Consider the following 24,241-nt stretch of genomic DNA (forward strand, 5'->3'; position numbering starts at 1 on the left):
ATAGCTGGAAAAAAATTATTATAATCTTATTTTCATTACATCAATTATATACAATAAAATATCAGGCATTGCTGAATGTGCACAGTATACAATTGAAAGTACATTTCCTATGTTAGCAATTATTAGAATTAAATAAAATGGAAGCATCTTTTTGCAGCTTTCACTTTTTCTTCATATTTGGCTGCTTTTTTTGACAACTACTAGTTCTGTTCGCTTTAAAAAGCAGAATTACCATATGTCAAAAGCATATGTATTGCAAACTCTTATTTGTCTGAAGGCAAAGTCTATTTCTACTTTCAGAGGTTTTATTATTTTTTCCTGAACTATACTTAATTTTCTTCTTAGTTCCAGAATATTTAGTGGATGAGAAATTCAGACTTTGTGTTTTGAACAGCGCATTTTCCTAATCTGGGTAATTTATGATGGAATAGGTGAAGGATGTTTTCTCATCTCCAGCTGAACATCCTCTCTGGAATTTATCTAAGGACTACAAAAATTCAGATTTTGTTTCATGAAAGATTATACTTCCACATAAACTAATAGTATGTAATAGCACACCTAATAATATTTTTTACTTCTGTGGTCTGCTATCTATGTGTAATGTAAATGTAGTATAGACTACTATTTCTGTAAGATCTTTGAAACTAAAGCTGATGCTAGATGTGGTTTGTTCATAGATGCTTCTGATGGATATGGCAGTTAAAGATGAACAAGGGAACAGGAAAGTGAGATAAGTCAGATGATTGTGAACAAAACAGCTAACTAGAAAGAGCTCTTGTCTTTCATGAGCCTCTCGTACACCTATATTGTTATACCAGCACTCTTCTTGTATTGCACTTCTTTTATGCTTTTTAACTCATTTAGTACTACAGAGGTAAATTTGCAGCAGTGGTGTTGTTGATTGTGGACTTGAGGGGAATATTCTCTGTGCAGATAATTATTAAAAATGAGTGGTGTGAAGGCTGCAGAACAAGTAGTCCCTGCCAGCCCAATTGCAATGGCCAGGCTATAGAGGAGAGCAGTCCAGAATGTGCCTGTTCAGGTTTGTGATCACCTGGATAACAGGAAAGACAGGAGAGGGCCACACACCCCAAACAAACATTTACTGCTCTGGCACGGAGCACCAGGATGAAAATGTCTCCTTAGTACCTAGAGAGAATTCTTTTCTTGTGAATGATGGACTTTGGCTTATGTGAGAAAAGCAAAGCCAATTGATTTAATAGCAATTAACTCATCCAATATTGGAGGCTGTGTACTGTTTGGCATAATTCTTTGAAAACTGTTCTGGCAAAGCTGCAAGCCATTAGACGTTCAGAAAGGAGATGGGAACTGATGGATACTCTGCACAGATGTGTCAAGAGGCACAATAGTTAGGGGAGTCTCTCTGTAATATTGCCTCTTGCCAGCAGATAGTAGTTTTCTTTTATCTTCCTAGAAAGCCTTAATAAGGATGCTGCTGGAGGAGGGGGAACTGGCCTGCTGTTTGATGGATCAGTTATCTCCTGCCAGATAATTGTATTTCCTATTGCACTTGAAATAATAGGATTCCACCTAAATTATCAATTACTTTGTTTTTATTTTCCATGTGGGCTATGGGAGTTAATCTCGACATTGAGCCACAAAGGGCATGGCCTTTTCTGCATCAGTCTCACAAGTGAAGGAGGAGTTTTTCTTCTACTGGTCATAGGCAGCTGCAAAGAGGCCCCCTATGTTCTGCCTCACCCTCTGAGCCTCTCATCACCCACTTTCTGGAGAGATGTGGGTCCAGTCAAGATGCTATGAAGTTATTAGTCCACACCTACCCTGGCAGTACTCAGCACAGGGTAATTTCCAAGGAAGTTGGCCCAGTCCGTGCTGTATTCACTTCCATAAGGGTTTTCTTGTCTGCAGTCCAATGATCCTGATTCTTTCTTGCTTTCAGAGGGGCCCAGACACTCCCCAAGGTCTATAAGTATTGCCCAGTTTCCCCCTATCATTATATAGGGCACCAACAAATAGGGCAGTTAACTTGAATTTATAGTTGTAAACCCCTTGGTTTCATATTTAAATATTCATTTAAACTGGTGTGATCTTTTCTGTGGAAGTCATTCTGTGCTGTGGTCTGCCTTTTGTTGCACTGTATCATGATAGCATCAGCAGTGATTTTAATACTGTACCATTTTCAAGGCAGCAGTAACTCCTTGATCTAGTTATGTGACTGTCATCTGAAAATAACCGTAAAGGACACAGTACATTTTGTGTATCTGAGAAGAAATCAAAATGAAGATACATAGTTAGCGCAATCTGTTACTTGATTTTAAATGGATCATTAATGAGTTTTTTTTAACAAATACTAGTTTTTCCCATTTTTGAGTTTGAAAATGGAGAAAGGAAAAATAAAGGAAAGAAAAATAATTTTCTTATCCTTTTCTTTTGTAATTGGATGACTTGCCTCAGTGCTATGTGATTATAGTTAATTAATGATCTCAAACTTTATTATGCTGTTTGTTAATGCTAGTCATTGTGCTGGCTGTGTCTGTTAGTTTATTTGCATATGTGTGGGGAGGAATATTCCCAATGTGATGATCTTGTTTGATACAGAAATAAAATCACATTATACATCTTGAGAACACACTTTCCTTCTTTGTTAATCATTTCTGTCTGCTGATTCACCTTTGTTATTACAGTTTTATAGTGTCATAGAGTTTAACCCTGGCAAAGATGATTCAAACACAGCATGACCCCTGTGCAGCCCAGCCCCTCTGGTCACTGAACCAGTGGGAGGGACCCCCATAACCTAGAGCTGTTTCCAGCCTGCTCTGCTGGGCTATGTCTGATCATTTGCCAAAAATTGTTTGTTTTCTGCCTGCTCCAACTGGGCTGATCTCTGCTCTGATGTCTGACACAGACAGTAACACCAGCACACTAAATTCCATTAGATGACATTGTAAGGGAATATTTAATTTCCCTTACTGAGCTGCATATATGTTCCATTTTAAGTAATAAAGTATTTAAATAACTTGCTGGAAAAATAGGAAGACAGTTTTACAACAGTAAAACTCCTATAACACTATTTCTATGATACCTTTTTTCTGGGAAAATAAATGTTCAACTATAAATGTGCATCCATCTCAGATGTCCCCAGTCATCAACTCTAATGCACAGATCTGACTATTCTAACTTCCACTAAAATATCTCAGGTGACTGGTTTCACTGGAAAAAGTAATTCATTCCTCTACAAAGGACGAATACACCACTTGTTCATAGCAACAGTGACTCTTGGTTCTGAAAGCAGTGGAATTCTCTGGTGGTTCAGTGATGCAGTTGGAATTATTGTCAAGAGTAACAAATGTACAAAGTCAGTAAAACTGTGAGTTTGCGAAGCTTTTACCTGGAGCTTAAATCTTGAACAAACAGCTGACAGTACTGCTAGTAGTAAGACTTTGAAAGGTGCATGCTGAAGTACTAGGAAATAGGATCACTGACGTTAAGAAACACATAGCCTGGATGGAGTTAATATTTATAATGAAACGTTATCTTGGATACTGAGTGCTTGTAGCATTTCAATCTATTGAACAATATATTGGACAAAATATGCTTTTACAGAATATTGATCATTGAAAATATTCTCAAAAATCCTTCTGCAACAGATCATACCTCCTAAAGAATCCTGGATGAATATGCGACTCTTGAGAAATGACTCCCAAATATATAATTAGTAGTTTTTAAAAAAACTTGTTAAGTTTTCTGGAATAGATCCCTGAAGCACAGCATGCAGATAATAGAGGCTGTAGGAACAGCCGCCTGCTTTGTTCTCTGGCAGATTAATTTCTGCAGTGAGTACCAAGAGAGCGGGCTGGGGAGTGGTTGGGTGTAAGATACTGTATGACTCATGTTTCAGGGCCCTGCAAAGAACTGTCTTGCTATTGCTGCTACTGCACAGTGTGTAAAGGCTTTTGTGGCTGCAGATTCTTTTTTGGTCTTTGACCAGTCTTCTCGGATGGACAGGGGGACGAGACACTAACACAGCCTTGACAAATCTCCATGGTTTGCATCCTCCACAGGGTCCCCTGGCAAAGCACCTGGCAGGGTCTGCACCATTTGTTCCTCTAAGCTGAGCATCCTGGTGCTGAACAGGGGGTAGATGTGGTCTCTTAAGTTGCAAGCCTGGAGAATTAATAGGAAAACAAGAAGAACCTGACCCAAAGTTTGTTTGTTTTTTAATTATTTTTTTTAGTCCATTTTCATTGATTTCAATGGACTGTGAGTCAGATCCATACTGCCTGTTACATGGTATGTTGGCCCAGGGACTTACAAGACTGCAGATATTTCTTCTCTTGAAGTCATCAGCCAAGACATTCACATCAATCATGGATTTTATTGAAACTGCAATTAAAACAAGTCAGGCTTAATGCCTGCTGAAATCCTTAGAATTCGTATACAGGTGAACATGGAGGGAAAGGCACAAGCACAGCCATCCTCCCAAGCAAAACTGAAAACAGAACTGTGTATATAATTGAACAGCATGTGAATATTAATGCACAAAATCCTCTGAGTCCCTAGTTCCCTGATGCAATTATTTTCTATTCACATTAATTGTTCCTAACAGATGACATTAATGACTTTGAGTTAAAATGTGTGCAGAGGAGGCCTTCAGAAGATCAATGCTGGTTAAAAATAGGGTCACTTTTGCAATCATTCAAGCAAGGTGTAACAGCTCGTAAATAAAACAACATTAACATGTTGATTGATTTATAAATGTTAATTTTGTAGTTCATTTTTATACTTTTTTCCTGAAGCCTGTCAAACTCTATGGATAATGGTGGGACTAGTTCATTTGTCATTGTTGCACGTGAAGTAATGATAAGTTGCAAAACAGTGACTAGAAGAAAAAGTAGAGTTTGTTTTGGATGAAGAATGATCTGTTCTCCAGACAGGAAGTCTTGGACTAAGTAAGCACAAAGAGCAACGTTTCAACTTGGAACAAATCCTCTTTTACCTCGGGGTCTTCATTTCCCTTGAAATTGAACAGCAGAGTTTGGAATTTTAAAAATGCTGATCTGCTGCATATTTGACAAATGCTTATGCTTTGCTCGTTCCCTTCTGCCCCCCCAGAAACTCCATTCACGCATCTTAGACCTCTCATCTGGGGATTTGCTTTCAGAAGTAGAACGGAACAGAAGCCTGATGCAAGCTCGAAGTGCTGATGCTCAGATTCACGTGAGTGTTTGTGCTGTCCTTGTACCCCTCATTTGGAACCTCCTTTTTGCCTCTGAAGTCTGATGCCAGGGATGAGCCATAAAGCTGATCTCTGAATTGAAACCCTGTTGAGACAGATAACAATACTTCTACTTCCTTCTGTTCTCTGAAATTCAATATTGTGTCCTCAGTTGATATAGTAAGCAGATAGTGTCACTGTGTGCAAAAAAGCGTAAATCTTAGCAATGTCCCCAGTATACCTTTTTGGCTATTGATTACATCTCAGAATCTCTGAGAAATGGTCAAGGAGCTTTTTATTAAAGCCCATGCACCGTATTATTCATTCTACTTTTATGATATATTATGTATGAACTTTTAAAAATTCATGGGCTCTGCATTTTTTTTTCAGACAGAGTTAGCTTTGTGCTTATTTGGCAAAACGTTAGCCAGCGTGGCTTTCATGTTTCATTGTCAAAGAGAAAAGCAGCTTAAAAAACAAAAGTCACATAGAGGGAAACAAAGAGTACAAGAACAGAACATTGAACCTGCTTGTGCCTTTGATCTTGAAGTATAGTAGTGTCAACAAAAATGTAATCTCCTTTGTAATACATACTTTAATGAAAAGGCATTGTTTCAAAGGTTCACAAAAATGCTAACTACTCTTTGCATTACATTTAATTAAGCCTTCAGGTTAGGCTTTTCTAATATAGAGTTTTGTGTCTTTAATGGTCCAATTCTTTCAATTTTCTGTGATTTCTAGTGAAAATTACGTTTTTAAGCAATAATACTACATTCAGGCCTTTTTACTCTAATTTCATTAAAGGTAATGACTAAAGAATCATGATTACAAAAAATTAAAATTTCAACATGTCAGTTAATAAACCCATGTGCAAGTTAAATGTATTTAATTAATGCATCATAAACATGCTATTCAAAATACTCTCTTGGATAATTTAGAGAATAAAGGCAAATTGCAGGAGAAAATTCCACTCTTATGAGCGATCTGAATGCAATCTAGAAATTGAGTAGATATCCTACTTCAGAACGTGGAGTGACATGATGTTTTTGTCACATTTTCTCCTCTCTAAAACATTAAAGATGATTACAGTAATACACTGTTCTTTTGCTTAGGCATCTCCATTTTTTTTTCATTGCTGAAACTGCAGGACCATATGCCTTTCTCCTCTCTTAGGTGCAAAGGAAACAAAATGAGGGGAAGGAGAGGCTCAGACTAGCTGAAGATGACAGGAAAGCAGTACTTGTCACTAGGCTCTTTTCTCCTACAGGAGACTCTTAAAGGAAAGGATTTACAGGCATCCTTCCCTTAAACACTATGATGGCTGGGACATAGGCCAGTATGAGGGGCAGGAATTTGACAGGACATGTTTTTCCAGTGCAACAGCTGAAATGCAATGAAATAGCCAGAACAAGCAGATGCTGCCATTGGCCTCTGCACAGTCACCCTTACCGGGAATGGCGCCGTCACAGCTGAGGAAGCTGACGAGAGAGGGTCTCCCATGGGAACCACCATGTCAGAAATAAAGACTAATTTCTCTCAACAAAGCGAAAAAGTCTGCTTCAGAGCCAAAGAAACAGACATCAGCCTGCCTCTGATGCTGAAAGATGTATTCTTCCCAGAGCCAGTGGATTTAAAGGCTATTCCTTCTGCATCCATTTGACTTCCTAGGAGAACATGTACCAATAACTCCCAGAGGTGAACTGTACTCTTGCTGCCTCTAAGTGATTTTCCCATTCATAGGTTTTGCCTGTGACAAAGAGTAATGATTTGCCCTGTAGTTAGGTTTGTCAAAAACAGAACATTATGATGTCAGTTGAGCAATGAACAGCTGTACTGATGAACTCCTCAGCAATAAAAATTCTGCTCTCTCCCATTCAGCTGAAAAAAGATTCAACCCTAGTATTAATGAATGGGAGGACATGGGGGAATAAATGGAAGAAATTAGCAGAAGGCAAAAAAACATGTCACCGTATGAGAAGTGCCTACAAACCAAGCGTTGTTCCAGAGATTTGCATGTACACCATGTCTGCGGTGTACACACTTTTGATAATTGTCTTATGGATTCAATAAATTCAGATTTCTTGTTTCTTCCTGAATGTAAAGGTAAATTCTTCATTAAGCAAAATTAATTTCAGGTATATCTGCATAAAAAAACCCCAATCAATATTGTTTCAGCTTTCAATAAATATTGTTTCAGCTTGCCTTAATGAAATCCAAAGGAAAGTTTTATGAAATGGTCATAGAATAATAGAATCATTTATGTTGAAAAAGACCCTTAAGACCATCAAATCCAATCATTAACCCACCACTGGGTGGAAAGGTCCTTTAGGATCATTGAGTCCAACTATTAACCCAGCACTGCCAAGTCCACCACTAAACCACGTCCTCAGGTGCCACATCTGCGCATCTTTTACATCCCTCCAGTGACTCAACCACTGATGGTGACTCAACCACTTCCCTGCTCCAACGCTTGACAACTCTTTTGGTGAAGGAATTTTTCCTAATATCCAATCTAAACCTCCCCTGGCACAACTCGAGGCTGTTTCCTCTTGTCCTATCAGTTGCCACTTGGGAGAAGAGACCCACCCCCACCTCTCTACAACCTTTTTTCATGTAGTCATGTCTGGTGTTCCTGATAATTAAAAAGATGTCTGATTCTGTAAGGAAACTGGAGAATAGCACAACAGAATAGTGCAAGTACTTAACATTAAAGAAGCTCAAACGCTGTTAGGCACAAGAGTATTAGTTCGAAAACAAATTAAAGGCATCCCAGATACTCCTACAGAGGTTTAATATTTTACCTAAAGTGCTATCTACTCTTCATTACTCTCTTCCTCAAAGCTGGCACTTAGTCACAGTCAGCTGAAATTGCATTTGGAGAGGGGCGATAACTACACAAGTACTAAAGGCAGCCATAAAGTGTCAATAAATTGCATAAGCAAGAGGCTTCAGCTGTCTGCAAGCGACACAAAGATGGATTGTCCTACGTCAGAGAGTTTCTTAGACAAAGCTTTGAACTAGATAGGAAACCAAAATTAGACTGTAATGGAGAGATTCCATTCTCAGTGGAAATTCTGCTCAGGATACTAAATTAATTTACCTTGTCCATGGTATACAGCCTCATCTGTTAAATTGTGGGGCTATAATGCAGTTGTCAAGATGTACTTGTATTCTTATAACTTTGTTTTCTGTATCTTACCAGAGCACGCTGCTTATGTATAGAGCATAATTCAAATAGAATAATCTTTAGCAAAAGAAGAGCAGAATACTAGTTCAAGAATAAAGAAGAAACCATTGAGGAAATGAAATTGTTAGCAATTTTTGATTTAGTTCTCTGTATTAAATTTACCAGATGCTATCAGTGTAAGAGGAAGGTGTCAGTGGCTTACTTGCTTTTTCTTTGCCATTCTTAATCAAGGGGAATTTAAACGATCTTTTTCCACCCACAAGATATTTCTATTTCTTCTCATATTTTAGGATTGCCAGCAGAATGTGAAATCCAGTATACCTGTCTTGAAATGCCAGAGTCAATTAAATGTGACAGGTTCTAGTCGCCTGTATCCCCGGAGCAGCTGCAGCAGCAGTGAACTCTCCCTCTCAAGTGCTTGCAGTGAATATTCCAGTGGTTCCTCCTACACTTGGAATGATGGAAAGACATGCAGCAGAAGGGTAAATCAAATTAATTTTCTTAATTTATTAGCTTAAGTTAGTCTGAAACAAGATTAAAGGAAAAGCTGCCTATTTCAGAAATTTTTTTTCACTTTCTTCTCTCTTTTATATTGAAAACAGTTGCCACTAAACTCAGTAAGAGCTCTCACTGCAATATCTCCTTCCCTGTCACTCCCCCCACTTAATTTTTTTAGCAATTCCTTTGTCACTCCAGTTTGCTTAGTCTCCTCATTAATTCTGAAATTTATTGTGTCTTTCATAGTCCAAATTGCTCTTCTTCTTTATCTTAATCCTTCCATTCATATTGTTCTTTCTACAGGTTTTAAATGCACTGCAGCCTTCACACCCCTATGAAATCCTTTATTAAAAAAGAACTTTGCTCTTAATAGCAATGGATGAAATGTAATGTCCTTATGCAACTCCTATATCTCTTTACCAATATGGTAACGCTTTTATTGACAGCACTTGTGAGTAATGTGTGAGCTTTATTTTGTTTCAACAGTCATCCGTGAGATGGGATAAAAGAATAAGCATCGGTTCCTCGCTCCCAAGCAACCTCTCGAGTCCTGCCGATGATCTACCTCCAACTCGTGTCAAGGAAAACCACATCTTAGAAGGGCTGAAGAAATTACAGAAGCAAAAAATATTACTTGAATCACCGTCAGTAATATCAAAATGGGGTTACAAAGATTGCATGAACTCTAACGAAGGAATATATTCCCCTGGAGTTAAATGTGGTGGCCATAATGAACAGACTCATTGTAAGCCAATGGAAATAGAAAGTATTTGCATTGAACATAACAAAACTTTCTCTTATGATTCAGATTCACATGATGATGCAGATGATGACTCTTCCTCCTTACTGTTGCTGCAGGAATTACCAAGCAAAGACTGCAGGACCTATTGTAACAAATTAACTCATAGCATTTCTGACAGTCTCTTTGACTGGGATCCTGATAGGAAACATTTTCCAGAAAGAAATTCATATTTTAATTCAAAGGAAAGACCTGAAAAATTGACTAGTTTTGTCAGTGGATTTCAGGGAGAAGTAAAATCATGCACCAGAACAAAGCCGCCTGAGTTACAGTTAAATCAAAACCATGCTAATATAGGCTGGAAAGACCTTAATTTTCAGCTTTCAGATACTGATGACAATGAAGTCTTGGATGAACTGCATATAGAAAGCAGCGATGAGAAAAGTCCATCAGATTTATTAGCAACTCCCTTTACTGAGAAGTACACAAAGGCCTCTGACGTGCTCAAAGTCACGGAGAATTCTCAGTTTGTATCTACTGACAAAGAGGAAAACCAGATACCTGTTCACTCAGACATTAGGCCGAAGACATGTAATTTCATTAAACAACAAAAGGTTGTAAAAAAGACCTCCTCTGAAGAGTGCATAACAGTAATATTTGATGCTGAGGATGGTGAGCCTATTGAATTCAGCTCACATCAAACTGGAGTTGTCACTGTAACAAGAAATGAGATTTCAATCAACCAGCCACAAACTGTGTCCAGTGCAGAATACACTGAACTTACACCTCAGGGAATAACTGATTTGCAGACAGGAACCAATGCTAGAAACTACACTGCTTTAGACAGACCAGAAGAAGAAAATGAGAAAAATAATCTTGAAGATAATACAGGGAATAAAAATACAGTTGTCTCCATGACCTGCAGTGAATCTTCATGCTGTGGAAGAGTGACACTGCAAAATACTTCACGACAAAAACTAGTGAAGCCAGTGTATGATGCATCATACAAGGCCAATTCAAGCTCCACTGTGCATGCAGGAATCAGTCAAAAGCCAAATGTAACTAAAATACCCAGCAGAGGTAAATTTTCTCCACAAAAAACTGTGATCTCAGAGAGTGGGGATACACCTGTAGCCCTATCGGTGGGCCCCACAGCCCTTGAAAAATCACCTGCTCTGCCACCTGTAAAGCTTTCAAGATTCAAAAAGGCGCAAAGTCCACCTCGTCATTTTGACTCGAAAGTTGACTTTCAGGTTCCAAAGCCCCCTGCCCACCCCCTGCCTGACTTGAAACGTCCAGGCAGAGGCGACGGGTCAAAGTATCCAAAGAGTCAGAGTCCAGCATCACCACTGTTGCCTCAGCACCTTAAAGAGCCAAGTAACTATGGAGAACCTCCAACCAGAGACTTTCATTGTGATTTAGCCACTGTAGAAGCCCGATCTCCATCCCCACCCCTTCCTCCAGGCAGGTCAACATCCCTGTTGATTCGGCCTAATTATGCTCATTCTCCACCTATAGCAGTAAAGTTAGGAGGAGCTGGTCCCACTGAAACAACAAAAAATATACTGAAATCATCACCATTAAAAGGAACTATGAACTCTGGCTTTCACAATCAATCTAGTTATGAAATGAAAGCAAAAAATGTATCTTCTGGGGCCAAAATTGAATTATCTTACCTTCAAGAAAATGCAGAAGGAATTATGCAAAATAAATGCACATCTCAACAATCCCATAGTGCATGCAAAGGGCCTTCCAAAGTTTCCACAAAGCAAGTCTGCCTAAAAAACCCTAATCAGCTGGGTCTCCACAGGAATCGTGACTATTCCAGCACAGATTTTCAAACAGCCAGGTCCTTTTCTCTAGGTTGTCCGTCACTGGAAACAACTTCTTCACAAGACACATATTCCAGGAAAAAAAGTACTTCCACTGACAGTGGGGTGGATCAGCAACAAAAGATGCCAAACATTCTCCCCACAACTCCTCAAGGTCATACAACCAGCACAAGTGAGCCTTTACTATCTCAGGTAAACAAATCCCCGCCAACACTGTTTCGTGCCAGTGATCCTGCACATGCTACTCAAAACTCTAACGAGAAAGGAATGAAAACCCGTCTTCCTGTAGGACTGAAATTATTTGTCAAATCTCCCCAGCTTCTCCGCAAGAGCTCTACTGTACCAGGGAAGCAGGAAAAAGACAGCATAAATGCAGCTTCCAAAAGTAATGTGAGTTCAAGTAAGTACAAGCAAAGTGAATCTGTATGTGTAAGCACCAGAGGTGCAGCATATGCTGAATTAAAAGACTCTAAGTCTGATACTGAAGTAAAAAATAATTTTACTGTGGGACTTAGCACGGATACAGCATCACCTCATTCACATGAAAACTGCAACTTGATGGTAGACAGAGTAGATGGATTAGAAAACAGATTAGTTAAGAGATCTGTTTCTTCTAGCAACAAGTCGCACTTGAAGCCAGCTCTGGGCATGAATGGAGCAAAAGCTCGTAGTCAGAGTTTTAGCATTCAAACAGGGGAGAAGCCGTCTGCCCCTCTGACTGAAGGTCTCGGAAAAGTGCGGACTCAAATTATTACAAACACTTCTGACAGAGGAAATTCTCTAACCAGGCAGAACTCAGCCACGGAAGGACTTCAAATCAAGGCTATTCCTGGGTCAGCAGTGACACCAGAGACTCTTTTATATACTACTAAACCCACAGAAAATTCTTATCCTAGGCAAGGTTCTCTGGGAAATAGTAGTTGCAATAGCCAGCATGGAAGCCCAAGCAAACTACCCTTCAAATCATCTTCAAAAGTAGACTTGTTTCATAACACTTCAAAATGTGATGGAAACAAACCATTTTCTCAGAAAGATGCACGCAGCCGATCTATGCAGAGTGAGAGGAGCACTGAAAGTTTTAAACATGAAGCTATAAGTAAAAAAAGTGTTCTGTCAGCAGAATTGGAGTTAGAAGCATCAGCTACTGTATCTTCTAAACAAATTTTGTCCTTTCAAAGCTTCGATGGAATAAAATATCCTCATAAACTGGAAGCAACAAAATCACAAAGGCAGCAAATGTCTTTAAAATTAGCAGAAGCCTCTGAGAAGGTTAATGATGTTTTGGGTTCACCATCTCTGCAACCTACAATAGAGGAGAAAGTCATGTTGTGCATCCAAGAAAATGTGCAAAAGGGTCAGGGACAAACCAAATCTCCCACTGTGGAGACTAAACAAAAGACTGGGCCCTCTATAGCAAGTTGGTTTGGTTTTCGAAAGAGTAAGCTCCCAGCACTGAGTAGCAGAAAAACTGATGTTCCTAAAACTAAGGTAGAAAAAAAGGATGCAAAAGTTTCAGGGTTTGGAATTAAACAGGCAAAATTAGAGAGAAGAAAAGAAAAAAAGAAAACTGAACAACACTGTGAAATAGAAAATGAAATTAACAGGAAAACAGACAATGGTGACATTTTAGCCATGGAGAGCAAAATTATGAAACCTTCCCAAGACTCCACCGGTGAGATTGATTGTGAACAAGTCAGAGGTTCGACTGAAGCTACGTACTCACCAAAAGACAGTTTTGTGAAAGAGCTTTTAAACAGGTAAAACTCTGGAACACAAATTGATATGTATTGATGTACTTACAGCTTTACAGATGCCCAGATGCTAAGTTCAATGTATGTTCCTTTTATAGTAAGAATGCACAGTAGCAATCAGTAGGTACACCGTTGGGACTTTAATCTCTACAGGAAAAAAAGCATTAATAATGAGATGATAATTTTGTTCATGTTACTTTGTTAACCAAACCACTGGTCTTTGAAATTAAAGAATGGCGAGTTACGTCCAAGTTGATAAAAATTCAAATGATTCCAGAAATCAAGAATCTAGGTAGATGGTATGTAAAGATAGTGGATAATAAGGTACATGTTTTAATATATTCTAGCTTCCTCTATTGTAACCAGCAAGCATATATTTGGTAACTAGTCAGAATTAATTACATTTCTAGCTACCACAACCTTTGGACACAGAAGAACTTAGCAATTGTTATACTGCGTTTTCACGTTTGCCCCACAGCAGTTCCAAATATAATATAAATCATTATATGTGAAAGGCTAAATTGATATACTACCTGAAATTGCAAGTGACAGGTTTGATCAAGGCTGGTTAGAAACATTTATCACTCAAAGGTCTAGAGACAGAAAGATACAGAGGGGTTACTTTAAACATTAAAGGAATGGGAAAGTAGAGTGATTGAAGAAGGGCAATGTAATTTATCAGAGGAATCACTCTCTACCTGCAGAGTTGATAAGAAAGCAGCTCAGCAGACAGAAAGTGGATCAAATAATGTTTCCTACAGGAGTGTGTCGAAGGGCAGCTCCCAGGGCTCCTCTCTTCATGGCAACTCTATCAGCTCTCAAGGAAACCACAAGAAAAACAGCAACACAAAAGCTGATATGGAAATGCAGAATCAGACTCTGGTAAGTGCTTTAGTACATGAAAACATTATTACCTTCTTTTTAACTTTTGGATGTGTTTTCTATCGCCAGTACAGGCAAACAGGATAACAACTGTTTATATATACGATAGAAAGATTTTGTGTAGCTAGAGAATTGTGAATTAATACAAAAGTTGGCAGCTTGACTATAGGCCACATTATACAGCTAGTCATGAAGATCCTACTGCTTCTGCTGGCAATTCAATTCCAGTGGAGATATATGAACAACGATGTTATAATCATACTGTAGTAGAGTGAAGTAATAGGACCATTCTCTTTTTTTTTTAGTTTTTTTCCCCTTTCCCTGAAAATTGCATGCCAGTGTTAAGCATTCCTCTGAACATTATAGAAGTCGTTAAGGCTGAGAAGAGCACGACTGATAGGGAAAAGGCAAAGTATTTGACCATGTTTGGGAATATTTGTCACTTAAGAGGGAGTATTCAAAAGCAAAAACATACATTTGACCTGCATCTCTCTTTGTGCCATTAAAAACCTCCCTGTTGATGCCCTGTAGTTAGTCTTATACTTCAATAAGATACTAACTGTACCTGATAATTTAATTTACCCAGAGAGTAGGAATGTTGCAATTTAGAAGAAAAATCATTTTATTTTCTGTTACCTGCTAGATTCTGGTTCTTGAAAGGTTGTGTGACTAGCTTTACTGCACTGGGAAGTGTTCACAGAGAGTCTAGGACAGTAACTTGAAGTCAGGCTGGATGTGTGCCCTTCCTTGTGAAGCTTCTATTAATTAACCTTAGAATTTAATGAGCAATTTCTTGCCTAGCAAGGTCCTTTCCCATGATGTTTCAAAGTCCAGGCACCAGGAGAACAGAGATGCTTTAACTCAATAGCATTCTTTTCTCATTCCTGATAGCTGTCTTGACCATATTATAATGACGATTATTAACCATAATCACAATTTTAACAAAAATTCTTGAAACTTTTGCCAAATATAATGCTTAATATGAAGCTGAGGCTATTACTTTTGTTGTTCTGACAGAACTGAGTTACTGAAGTGCAGCACATACAACTATTTCCTCTGAGAGAATTTGAAACACAAATTCTATTGGATGTGTTGCAAAAACATTACAAAAAGCTTCATAATGGGAACTGGAGAAACTCTTAGCTTAGTACTGATGTCTAGGATGCATCCCATATGGGGTTTCAAATTCAGGCAAATGTGGGGATTTTTACTTTAATACAGATGTCTTTCCTAAGAACATCTGCAAGGTCATTTTTTAAAACTTACACGGAACATATGCAAAATGAATGTTTGAAAACTTTCCTCCTGACTCCTGTCGTAACATCTCTTCTTTGAAAATGTAGATGCCTCCTGCATTATAAAACCACAAATTATAAGCATATCTAAGGCTGTCCTTGTAGTGTCACTGAAAGGAAAGAGAGAGAATGAAAGTCTGGAAATGTGCAATATGCAGGAAATTCAATCCAACTGATCTAGAACTTTGATAGCAAAGCACAACCCCTTATCAGAGCCACTCAGTTTAACTATGCCCCATTTAATATGGTCCTGACAGCTCAGGGTATATCTTCACTGTACAGAAGTACAAAAACCTCTACACATTGCTTCTACAATTTCTTTCTAACTTATTATTTTCTAATGCTGCAATAATTTGCTGTGCTTTTTGTCTGTCACTTTGTGAAGTCTTTTTAGCTTCTTCAGTAATAGTTTTTAAGTATATCTTCAAGAAACACACTTCATTTTATGAGGGAACTACAAAGCTTGTCCTTACTGTACACAAACAATAGAGACATGCTAATTATACTATTTAGTTTTTAAGGACATATTAGTCATAGGGAAAAGGCATTACCTCTGCTATACCATACACTCTTTTGTTAGCTGGGAAACAAAGTATTTTTATATGTTTTTGTAGATTAATTTACATTATATGCTTCATTTTTTTGAGTTTCATATCGTGTTTATTGTGGCACTTCATTCCTGAAAGAAATATCTAGTGCCAAAAGACCGAGGACATCTAGAATAGTGAGATTTAAAATGTGCTTACAGTTATTAATGTTAACTTATGAAAGAGATATACCTTAAGATTCCTCAATATGTGATATTTCATCTTGTCCTCCAAACTTCTAAAAGAAAAACGGTGGAAAGTCATTAAATTCAAAGTCCATGCATCTTATTACTATCATTTCCAGTTATTCTTTGGTGTCTGCTCACTTTGAAGCAGATTGCAAAGGACTGGGAGATAGATAGCTGTGACTGAAAACAGTTGCATGCAGTAGAAAGGCCTGTTGTGCATTTTTTTGTTCATAAAAAGACAAAATTAATGATTTTGGAGAAAAAAGCATAAATCTTTTGAAAAGCCCTAAACTAGGAAGATTTCTTTTATTTTTTTGAACAATGCAAAGTGCATTCAGTCGTACAGTTCAGTGTGGAAGGTACTGTATTTCAAAATTGCATCTCAGATATATACTGCTTTAAATCCTGGCCAGAACATTTTTAACATTAATTTTTCTAGCAAGTTTTTCCTTTAAAACCTATTTAATTTTTGATGATTAAATCACTTTTCTTATGATATGCCAGGTAAAGACTTGAGGCACTATTATGCCATAACATATGCACCAATTACCTCTGATTTCTGTTCATGCAAAGAATGTTATTGCTGGACTGGCACTGAATTTATGGAAAAAGCAATGTTCCACCAGTGGTGGCCTTGTGCATTCACCTTCAGAGGGATACACTTCCCGTTAGCGTTCATCAAAAAAGCACTTTACTCTAAAGGCCAGCCAACAGAAATACATAATACTTTAGCCTACAACAAGGATATTCCACATTCTCCAGTACTTTTTCATGTCCTTGGCTGGAGCTTTAGGTGAGAAACAATCATTTTTGTGCTGTGCTGCTTCATTTCATTTTTGTGATTTTATTACAGCCCTGTGTAATATAGAAAAGCCATGGGCTTTGCTTTGTGAGGTGGAAGCATGGCACCAAAATCAAGACACCAGGAGTTTTGTGTAGCACTCTGTGTCTGCAGTCTGTGTGTTTGGGGAGTACCCAGAGATCTATCGCAATATTGTGAAATGTCACAGCAGCAGCCAAGCACAGTCTGCAAATGTGAGAAGCTGCTCTACTCGAAATTTGATGCCAAATGATCACTTGCCTCCTCATTTTCCATAGCCTGAAGAGCATCATTTCAGAAGACAAAAAAAGATGTAATCAAATCTGTAGGATTAAAATATTGTAAATGAACTTTTATAAATGTAAAGAGCAAGTCTTTCATGTCTTCCTTAGGCTGGTCACAGGAGGTCAATAGGGCTACTTGTGTAAGCCAGACAAGCAGAATATATGCTATGATCAAAGATATGTCATGCAAATTATGATAAATTCTACTGGTTTAGATTACAGAACATATTTAATGTTGTTGTGAATGTACTGTAAGTAGCTTAAAACAGCAGAGAGTGATTAGCAAATAATTTAAGATCTCTGAGATATTGAAAGTTATTGTTTTCCATAGTGCTGGCTTTCCCCTTCTCATCACCCTGAAAGTATCTCTGTTCCTGTTTGATTTATGTAGCATGGCAGAAAAATATGTCTCTGGATCTGAATTATGGCCTCTGATGGCATGTAATGGAGGGGGATTTCACTATATGCTAGGGAGGCACTCAGATTATCTGTACACTTGGGAAATAGGAGTGCAGAAGAACAGAACAAAAATACATCTTCATCTGAAAAACTAGAATATCTAGGGGGTTTGAATAGCACAAACTTAAATATCACATACAGGCTCTTAGAGTGCACTGCATTCTTAAATGAAGTTTTTCTCTCTGTTTAGCTAATAAATGCTTTTAAACAGAGATGGAAATAAAAATGCTGAAGTTCAGTGTTTGCAAACTAAAGAGATATCATAACACATATGAAGTTCAGGTTTTTTTTAACGTCTGAAACATGTCATTTCCAGAGAGAAGCAAAAGGTCAGGAGAGCTGAGGTTTTTTGGTGGGTTTTTTTTTGTTTGTTTGTTTTTTAATGTAGAAAAAGACCTTTTCTTTTGAAGAATTGCATTTTGCAAGGGTATTTTTGATGGCTGCATATTGCAACTTTGAATGAAATTAAAGTTGCTATCCTCAGATATCATTCATAGAATGGGACAGTTTATATACTTCCACTCATAGCTGCCCTGTAACTTTGGTTTATTTCTGAAAAATATTCTGTAGTTATTGTGAAGCAACATAAACAGAGTCACAGATGTTCTTCACTTTTGTTGTTGCACTATGTACAGGCTAAAGTAGTCACAGAAAACCTGCAAGAAGAAGAGGAGGACACCATGACAAGGACTACATGTCAGAGTCATGTGATAGGTACAAAATTATATTTTACACTGGATTTTATTGCTGTCAGTTCTTGGAAAAAGGCATGTTTAATTCTCATTACTTTATTTGTTTGCCCACTAATGTCAGCTTTAGCCTTCATTTAGCTCTGTTACTGGATAGCCATATTTCACCAACTATGTAACAGATGAGTACATACCATTGCCATTGCGGATCGATGCAATGCTTGAATGCTTGCCAGAAGGGCCTTGGAGTCTGGCTATGAAAGATCATTTCAGCCTCTAAAACTAGTGGGTGACACATAGTGGCTTAATTAGAGGGTTGGCATGATACTTTCAGTGGGAGTAATACTGATATACTCTAAGTCTGTCATCTGGCCCTGAATTAGTAAAAATCCGATTAAAATTCTGAATAGCAGAGTAATCACTGTGATAAATTGATCTGAAGGAGTAGCAAACAGGTATCTGTTCAGAAGGACTTAACGCTGTTACTGAAAATAGGGTTACCTTTTCTCTAAACTTTTCAGAAGGGTGGCACCATCCACCCTGCTTTGTGATTGGCATGTGCTAATTTTTAATCTCAGGACATTTAAAAATATCTAATGGGCAATGGAGGACAAAACAGAAGTCTGTTTGAGGTTTTTGTTAGAGCAGTATGTCATCAATATAAAGAAGTGACTCTGAACAGAAAAGGTTCTCCTTTAGCAAGTTCCCTTCCTAGACAGAGACTGCAGCAATAGTTAAAATCTAATTCCTTGGTTTCAGGACACTCTTAAGTGATTTTTCTAGCCAGAATCTCATTCATTTCACAAATACTGTCAACCCAGCAAATGAGGCTGTACAGATGTATCATGTTGAAACACATTTCTCTTTGGAATATTAGAAAAATGTTTGCATGCTTTATTGACTTGTACATCCTTTCCAGTCCCAAATTCAGCCAAATAAACTCTGGCTGTCTTGCCTGAAGGAAAGATCCCTAAGGTCTTCCCTTTCTATGAACCCAACAATAATCTGGCTCCATTACAGCAACTAAATAACAAGAACTTTGAACATCGCAGTGTAAGACTCTGAGGGGATTCTGTGAGTTGGTAGGCACTAGCCCTGAAAATAGAAATATGTGCTTCTCACTCTGTAAATAAAGAATTTACTTTGTTATTAGACATTGACCAGGAGATATTAACTCACTTAAAATGGTTCAGAATTATTTTTCCTCATACTGAATTATTTTTCCTCCATCAAATTGTCAAAACTTTAATTTTGAATTACGTGAAATGTTTCCATTTAATTTTTTGATCTAGATACTGAAAATTAAAATCAACTATTTGCAGTGGGTTTTTTTCTTAAAATATTTTGGTGCTTCCTTGTGGTACATCAGTGTAATTGGTCGTTGTGGCTGAGACCAAGCTGCTATATATTTTGATACTTAAATTTGTAATATATCATGTAACAGGTCCCTTTTGAGGGTGTTAATATTTTGGCCCTCCCACAGGCACCAAATCTGAGTCTCTGATGGGACATAGTGGTTATGAAATAGGTTGGTTGTCATTCCCCAAAATGAGACTTCAGTTGTGCCTTGGGTTCACAAGGCTCTCTGTTAGCTGGGGAAGGTCATCCCTGTGGACAGCCTTCCTGTCCACCAGAATCTTTTTTTCCAAAGAAAATAAATAGCTTTTTCTTCACCTTTTTAAGGGCTGATGACATGGATAAAGTGACAGGTATCTCTGTGGCCCAGACCTATACAAGTGCACAGTAAGTAGTGCTACAGAGAAGCCAGGCAGTGCTGCCCTTAGGAAATTCCTATAATTCCTACGAAGACCTTTCCATTCATATAATTTAGCTGAATTTTACCAGTTGCAAAAGCATCTTCTTCTCTCCACACAATGCCATTTCTTAAATGCTCAGCACAGGATGGCCAGCTACCCCTATTCTGCCTTGTCAATCCATCTAGAATAACTCAATGAGTTTGAGGATCTAGTTGGTAATGGGAAACATTATGTGCAATAGGTGGTATTGGCACAGTAGAAATAATAGAAGTCTAAGCGAATTTATTAACATTTTAACAATGAATCCTAATGCAGAATATGCCAGGCATTACTTATTTCAGTAGGACAAGCCCAAGCCTATGAAATTAGAAGCATGGATCTGAGTGTACCTCCTGAATACTCCTATATCAGTATCATGCTGTGTTTAATTTCACTCTCATCAGGCTAGGTTTTATCTTGCATTGGTATTTTTGCTACTGTATATCTGTATTGTTCTTTTTGGATAGCGAGCATTTCTAGATCTTGTTCAGATTCTTTTAAAATTCCTTGATAGAGGTTCTGGCATTTTTCTGATACAAAGGTTTTCATAGAAAGATACTGATTATTTTTACTACTGAAACTCTTTACAGCTTTCAGAAACATTCATTTGGAACATTTACCCCTTCAGCTTGCCATTTTTAGTCCAAAGCATACACAAGGAAGAACTTTTGAAGATTATAAAGAACTTGTTGGTGTGGAGGATTACCTGAGATGTAAAAGATCCAAATTTGGCTTTCTTTGTTATCAGCTTCTGATCTTCTGTTCTCAGGAGGAAAAGGGAATAATACAGGAAGGATGGCTCTGTAAATGCTGTGCCTCACTGCTGTCAGGCACATGACAGTGAGCCAGGTCCTTACTCTGATCAAAGAGGTCAGTTCATGTCTTGGTGGAGGCTTTTGGTCAGTTGTTTTTGTGCAAGAATTTCACAGTGTTGGAGGTTCTTCCAGAACAGGAACTTCTTAGAAATCTTGAAAATTTCAGTGGGCTGTAAATTAATTTCTAACTGGATTTGTCATCATCATAAACAGTTGTTTTATAGAATCATAGAGTCATCATAGGATGGTTTGGGTTGGAAGGGACCTTTAATATCATTTTGTTCCAACCCCCCTGCCATTAACAGGGATGCCTTCCACTAGACCAGGTTGCTCCAAGCCCCATCCAACCTTGCCTTGAACACCTCCAGGGATGGGGCAGCCACAGCTTCTCTGGGCAACCTGTGCCAGTGCCTCATCACCCTTAAAGAATTTCTTTCTAATATCTACTCTAAATCTACCCTCCATCAGGTCAAAGCCATTCTCCCTTGTTTTAAGAAAACAAAGTTCACTTTGGGTTTTTAGCTGTTCTTTAATGAGTTTATTCTACTGGGTTTGTTCAAAACTGTTAACAAACTTAGAGCTGAACAAATTTATAACTAAACAGTCTTCTAGGTTGGTATCATGTGAGACAATGCTGGTTCATCATGTTCTAATAGTGAAATACTTCTGGGTGTGTTAACCGGAAAATGTGTAAAATTGCAGTTCCTAGGGTTTTAATGTGTTGTCAATTGTTGATCTAAACAAATTTAAGTATTTTGCTGATTTTTTTGATTTGCTAAATTGAAAAAAAGCAAGAATGCCTAGCTATATATAATTTGCCTCCTCGTATACCTGTATCTCAGGAACATATAAACATTTCTATATGAAGCAGTCATTTATATTGTGCTATACTGTACTTCAACATATATTTAAAACATTTTGAAAGTTTTAAAAACTATGTTACACTCTGGATACCTTTGCTGTACTATCAGTGAGGGAGTCAAATGCAGCCCTGGCAGCACAGATGCTACCAGTGCTCCCACCCCCACAGACAGCAGACCTAGGAATCCATGAGGAGTCATTTTCAGGATCATTCATCTTCAGAACTCTTTTCTCAAGCCCTTTGCAGTAAAGTAGTTGGGTTTTGAAAGAGGGATGATGTGGAAAATGCTAAAGTACCTAGTAAGGGGAAGGACATAATAAAAGGGTTGACTTTCCCCAGCTCAGACAGGTACAGCAGGGTCTCCAAATATTCCAATATATAAAATTCTTGTATTGAATATAAAGATGATGCGTCAAGCTCCTGACAGTATTGTTCCCATTTAAACATAAAAAAGCCTTTATTTTACAAAGGAAAAGAATTCTGTTTCCTTCAAGACACTGCAAGTGTCATTGTTTGTCTTGAATTTTCCTATTGTCACAAAGGCCAAAAAACTCACAAGGCAGTTACAGATGACACATAGAGAATGTAATAATTGGACATCTTGAGAAGAATAAAGCATTTGTTAAAAAGTTCAATGCTTCATTTTTCAAGTACTGTTTCAAATTAGCAGCTACTCCTAGAAAAGTATGATTGCATAATTATAATGCATTAAGAGTTTTCATTGATAAACAGCTTCAAGGGAAAAGACAAAAATCCACAGCACAAGCAAACAAATGCTAATTACTGAAGAATTCATTCTTGCAGACAACTTCACATGGGAATACTATGGTATGCAATAAGAGTATTTTTGGATAGACACAAATTAATAGGTTATTTTCTTTCTGGTAATATATCTCTAATGAACAGGAAATTTAGTCATAATTAATCATATCATTTTTCAGTGTTGATATGAGCCTATACTGAGGCTGAAGTGAAAGACTGAACGTGCCATTTTCTCAGACATCAACACTTAGGTGATTTACCAAAGCCCATGTTTGGAAGCTGCATGATGATAATTTTTCTGGGTTCAGTTTCTTTTCTCTTTGTTACCCCATATGGGTGACAAATTCTCTAGAGGAGCAAGTCAGCATGGAATATGCTTTTTGCTAATGATATGCTTAAGCTTCACACAAAACATAATCTCAGCATAAGGCTGATGAGAAGTGTCTGAGAAGGTTTCAAGTCTATTCTTAAATTCATACTCAGGTTTCAATGCAAAGAAAGAGTGGTTTTTGTCACAGATATTTCTATGTGTGAATAAGAATATTCACCATAGTGGATTTCCAGCAGTCATTCCATCCTTAGCAACCTAAGTGAATCAAACAAACTCTTCTGGTCTAAAGCACTGAAATTCAGGGAGTACATGAAAGCATGGATAGTTTATCTAAAGGAATTGTTTTATTGAACTGGAATGTTTTTGGTCACTGATTGAGCTTAAAGGGTAGATTCATTGTTTAATAAAAGCCTGTTGAGTTTTGACATCAAGGGCGCCACTGCAAGTAGTTTTTGTCGTCAAAATGACATCACTGGTAAAAATAAAATGTATTTTAACAATCTGAATAAACCATCAGTTTGCTTGAGCTTTGTACACTAGAGGGCAAATATTGATAACATGATAATTGGTAGTAGCGATCCAAAATACATCTGGGTACTGCCTGCTGAAGTTGTGTGGGGAGTTAATTCCCTGAGGCAGGCTGGGGTTAGAATCCACAGTAGAAGGATTCACAGTTCTTGGAAAGAAATTACATAATTGATCCCTGATGTAACTGCATTGCGCCCTGTTGTTTGTTTGGAGAATTTCAACTGAAATTCAGAGATGGGCAAAGGTTGTGAAGATAAATGTAGTCAGAATTTTTGAAACTTTGAAGAAAGACTTGAGACTAATTTTTGTCAACTTTCCATTAGAGGTCCAGGTCAGTTGCTAAGAATTGATTCATCCAACATTAAATGGAAAACTTGTAGATAATACAGAGAAAATGCCTGCAGAGACTTAAAAGTGCTTTAAAAGTCTCTAGCTAGATAGAGGGTTGGGCTTCCACACTATCAAAGCAACATTAAAAGTGCATTGTAGACTTTGCTGCTTTGTGCTAGAACAAAAACACACACTGAGGTCAAGGAATTCTTTTGTATCTCTGCTGTAGCCCATTGCTCGATTCCATTAAAGTTCTTGATAATCATCTGCCTTAAGGCAGGCTTTATCATCCTTCTTTCTGCTTTCCAAGAACAACCTTATAGAAGGGTTTTGCAGTGTAATTTAAAGGCAATCTGGTCAGAAAAAAAGGAGAAACTTTTTCTTTTTTTTAATAAACTTTTGGGAGACT

The 24,241-nt window shown here is 37.8% G+C and overlaps 1 protein-coding gene across 1 annotated transcript in view; it reads left to right on the forward strand.

Moving 5' to 3' along the window:
* Positions 1–24,241, forward strand: part of NCKAP5 (NCK associated protein 5) — a 369,416-nt gene that overhangs the window by 298,285 nt on the left and 46,890 nt on the right. Inside the window, exons 11-15 of the mRNA XM_018072435.3 lie at positions 5,095–5,199; positions 8,675–8,866; positions 9,369–13,210; positions 13,909–14,086; positions 18,355–18,433. Of these exons, the coding sequence (XP_017927924.1) occupies positions 5,095–5,199; positions 8,675–8,866; positions 9,369–13,210; positions 13,909–14,086; positions 18,355–18,433 (4,396 nt within the window). The remainder of the gene's footprint in view (positions 1–5,094; positions 5,200–8,674; positions 8,867–9,368; positions 13,211–13,908; positions 14,087–18,354; positions 18,434–24,241) is intronic.

This window comes from Manacus vitellinus, unplaced genomic scaffold (genome assembly GCF_001715985.3).
Source record: "Manacus vitellinus isolate BGI_N305 unplaced genomic scaffold, ASM171598v3 scaffold_22_pilon, whole genome shotgun sequence".
NCBI lineage: Eukaryota > Metazoa > Chordata > Aves > Passeriformes > Pipridae > Manacus > Manacus vitellinus.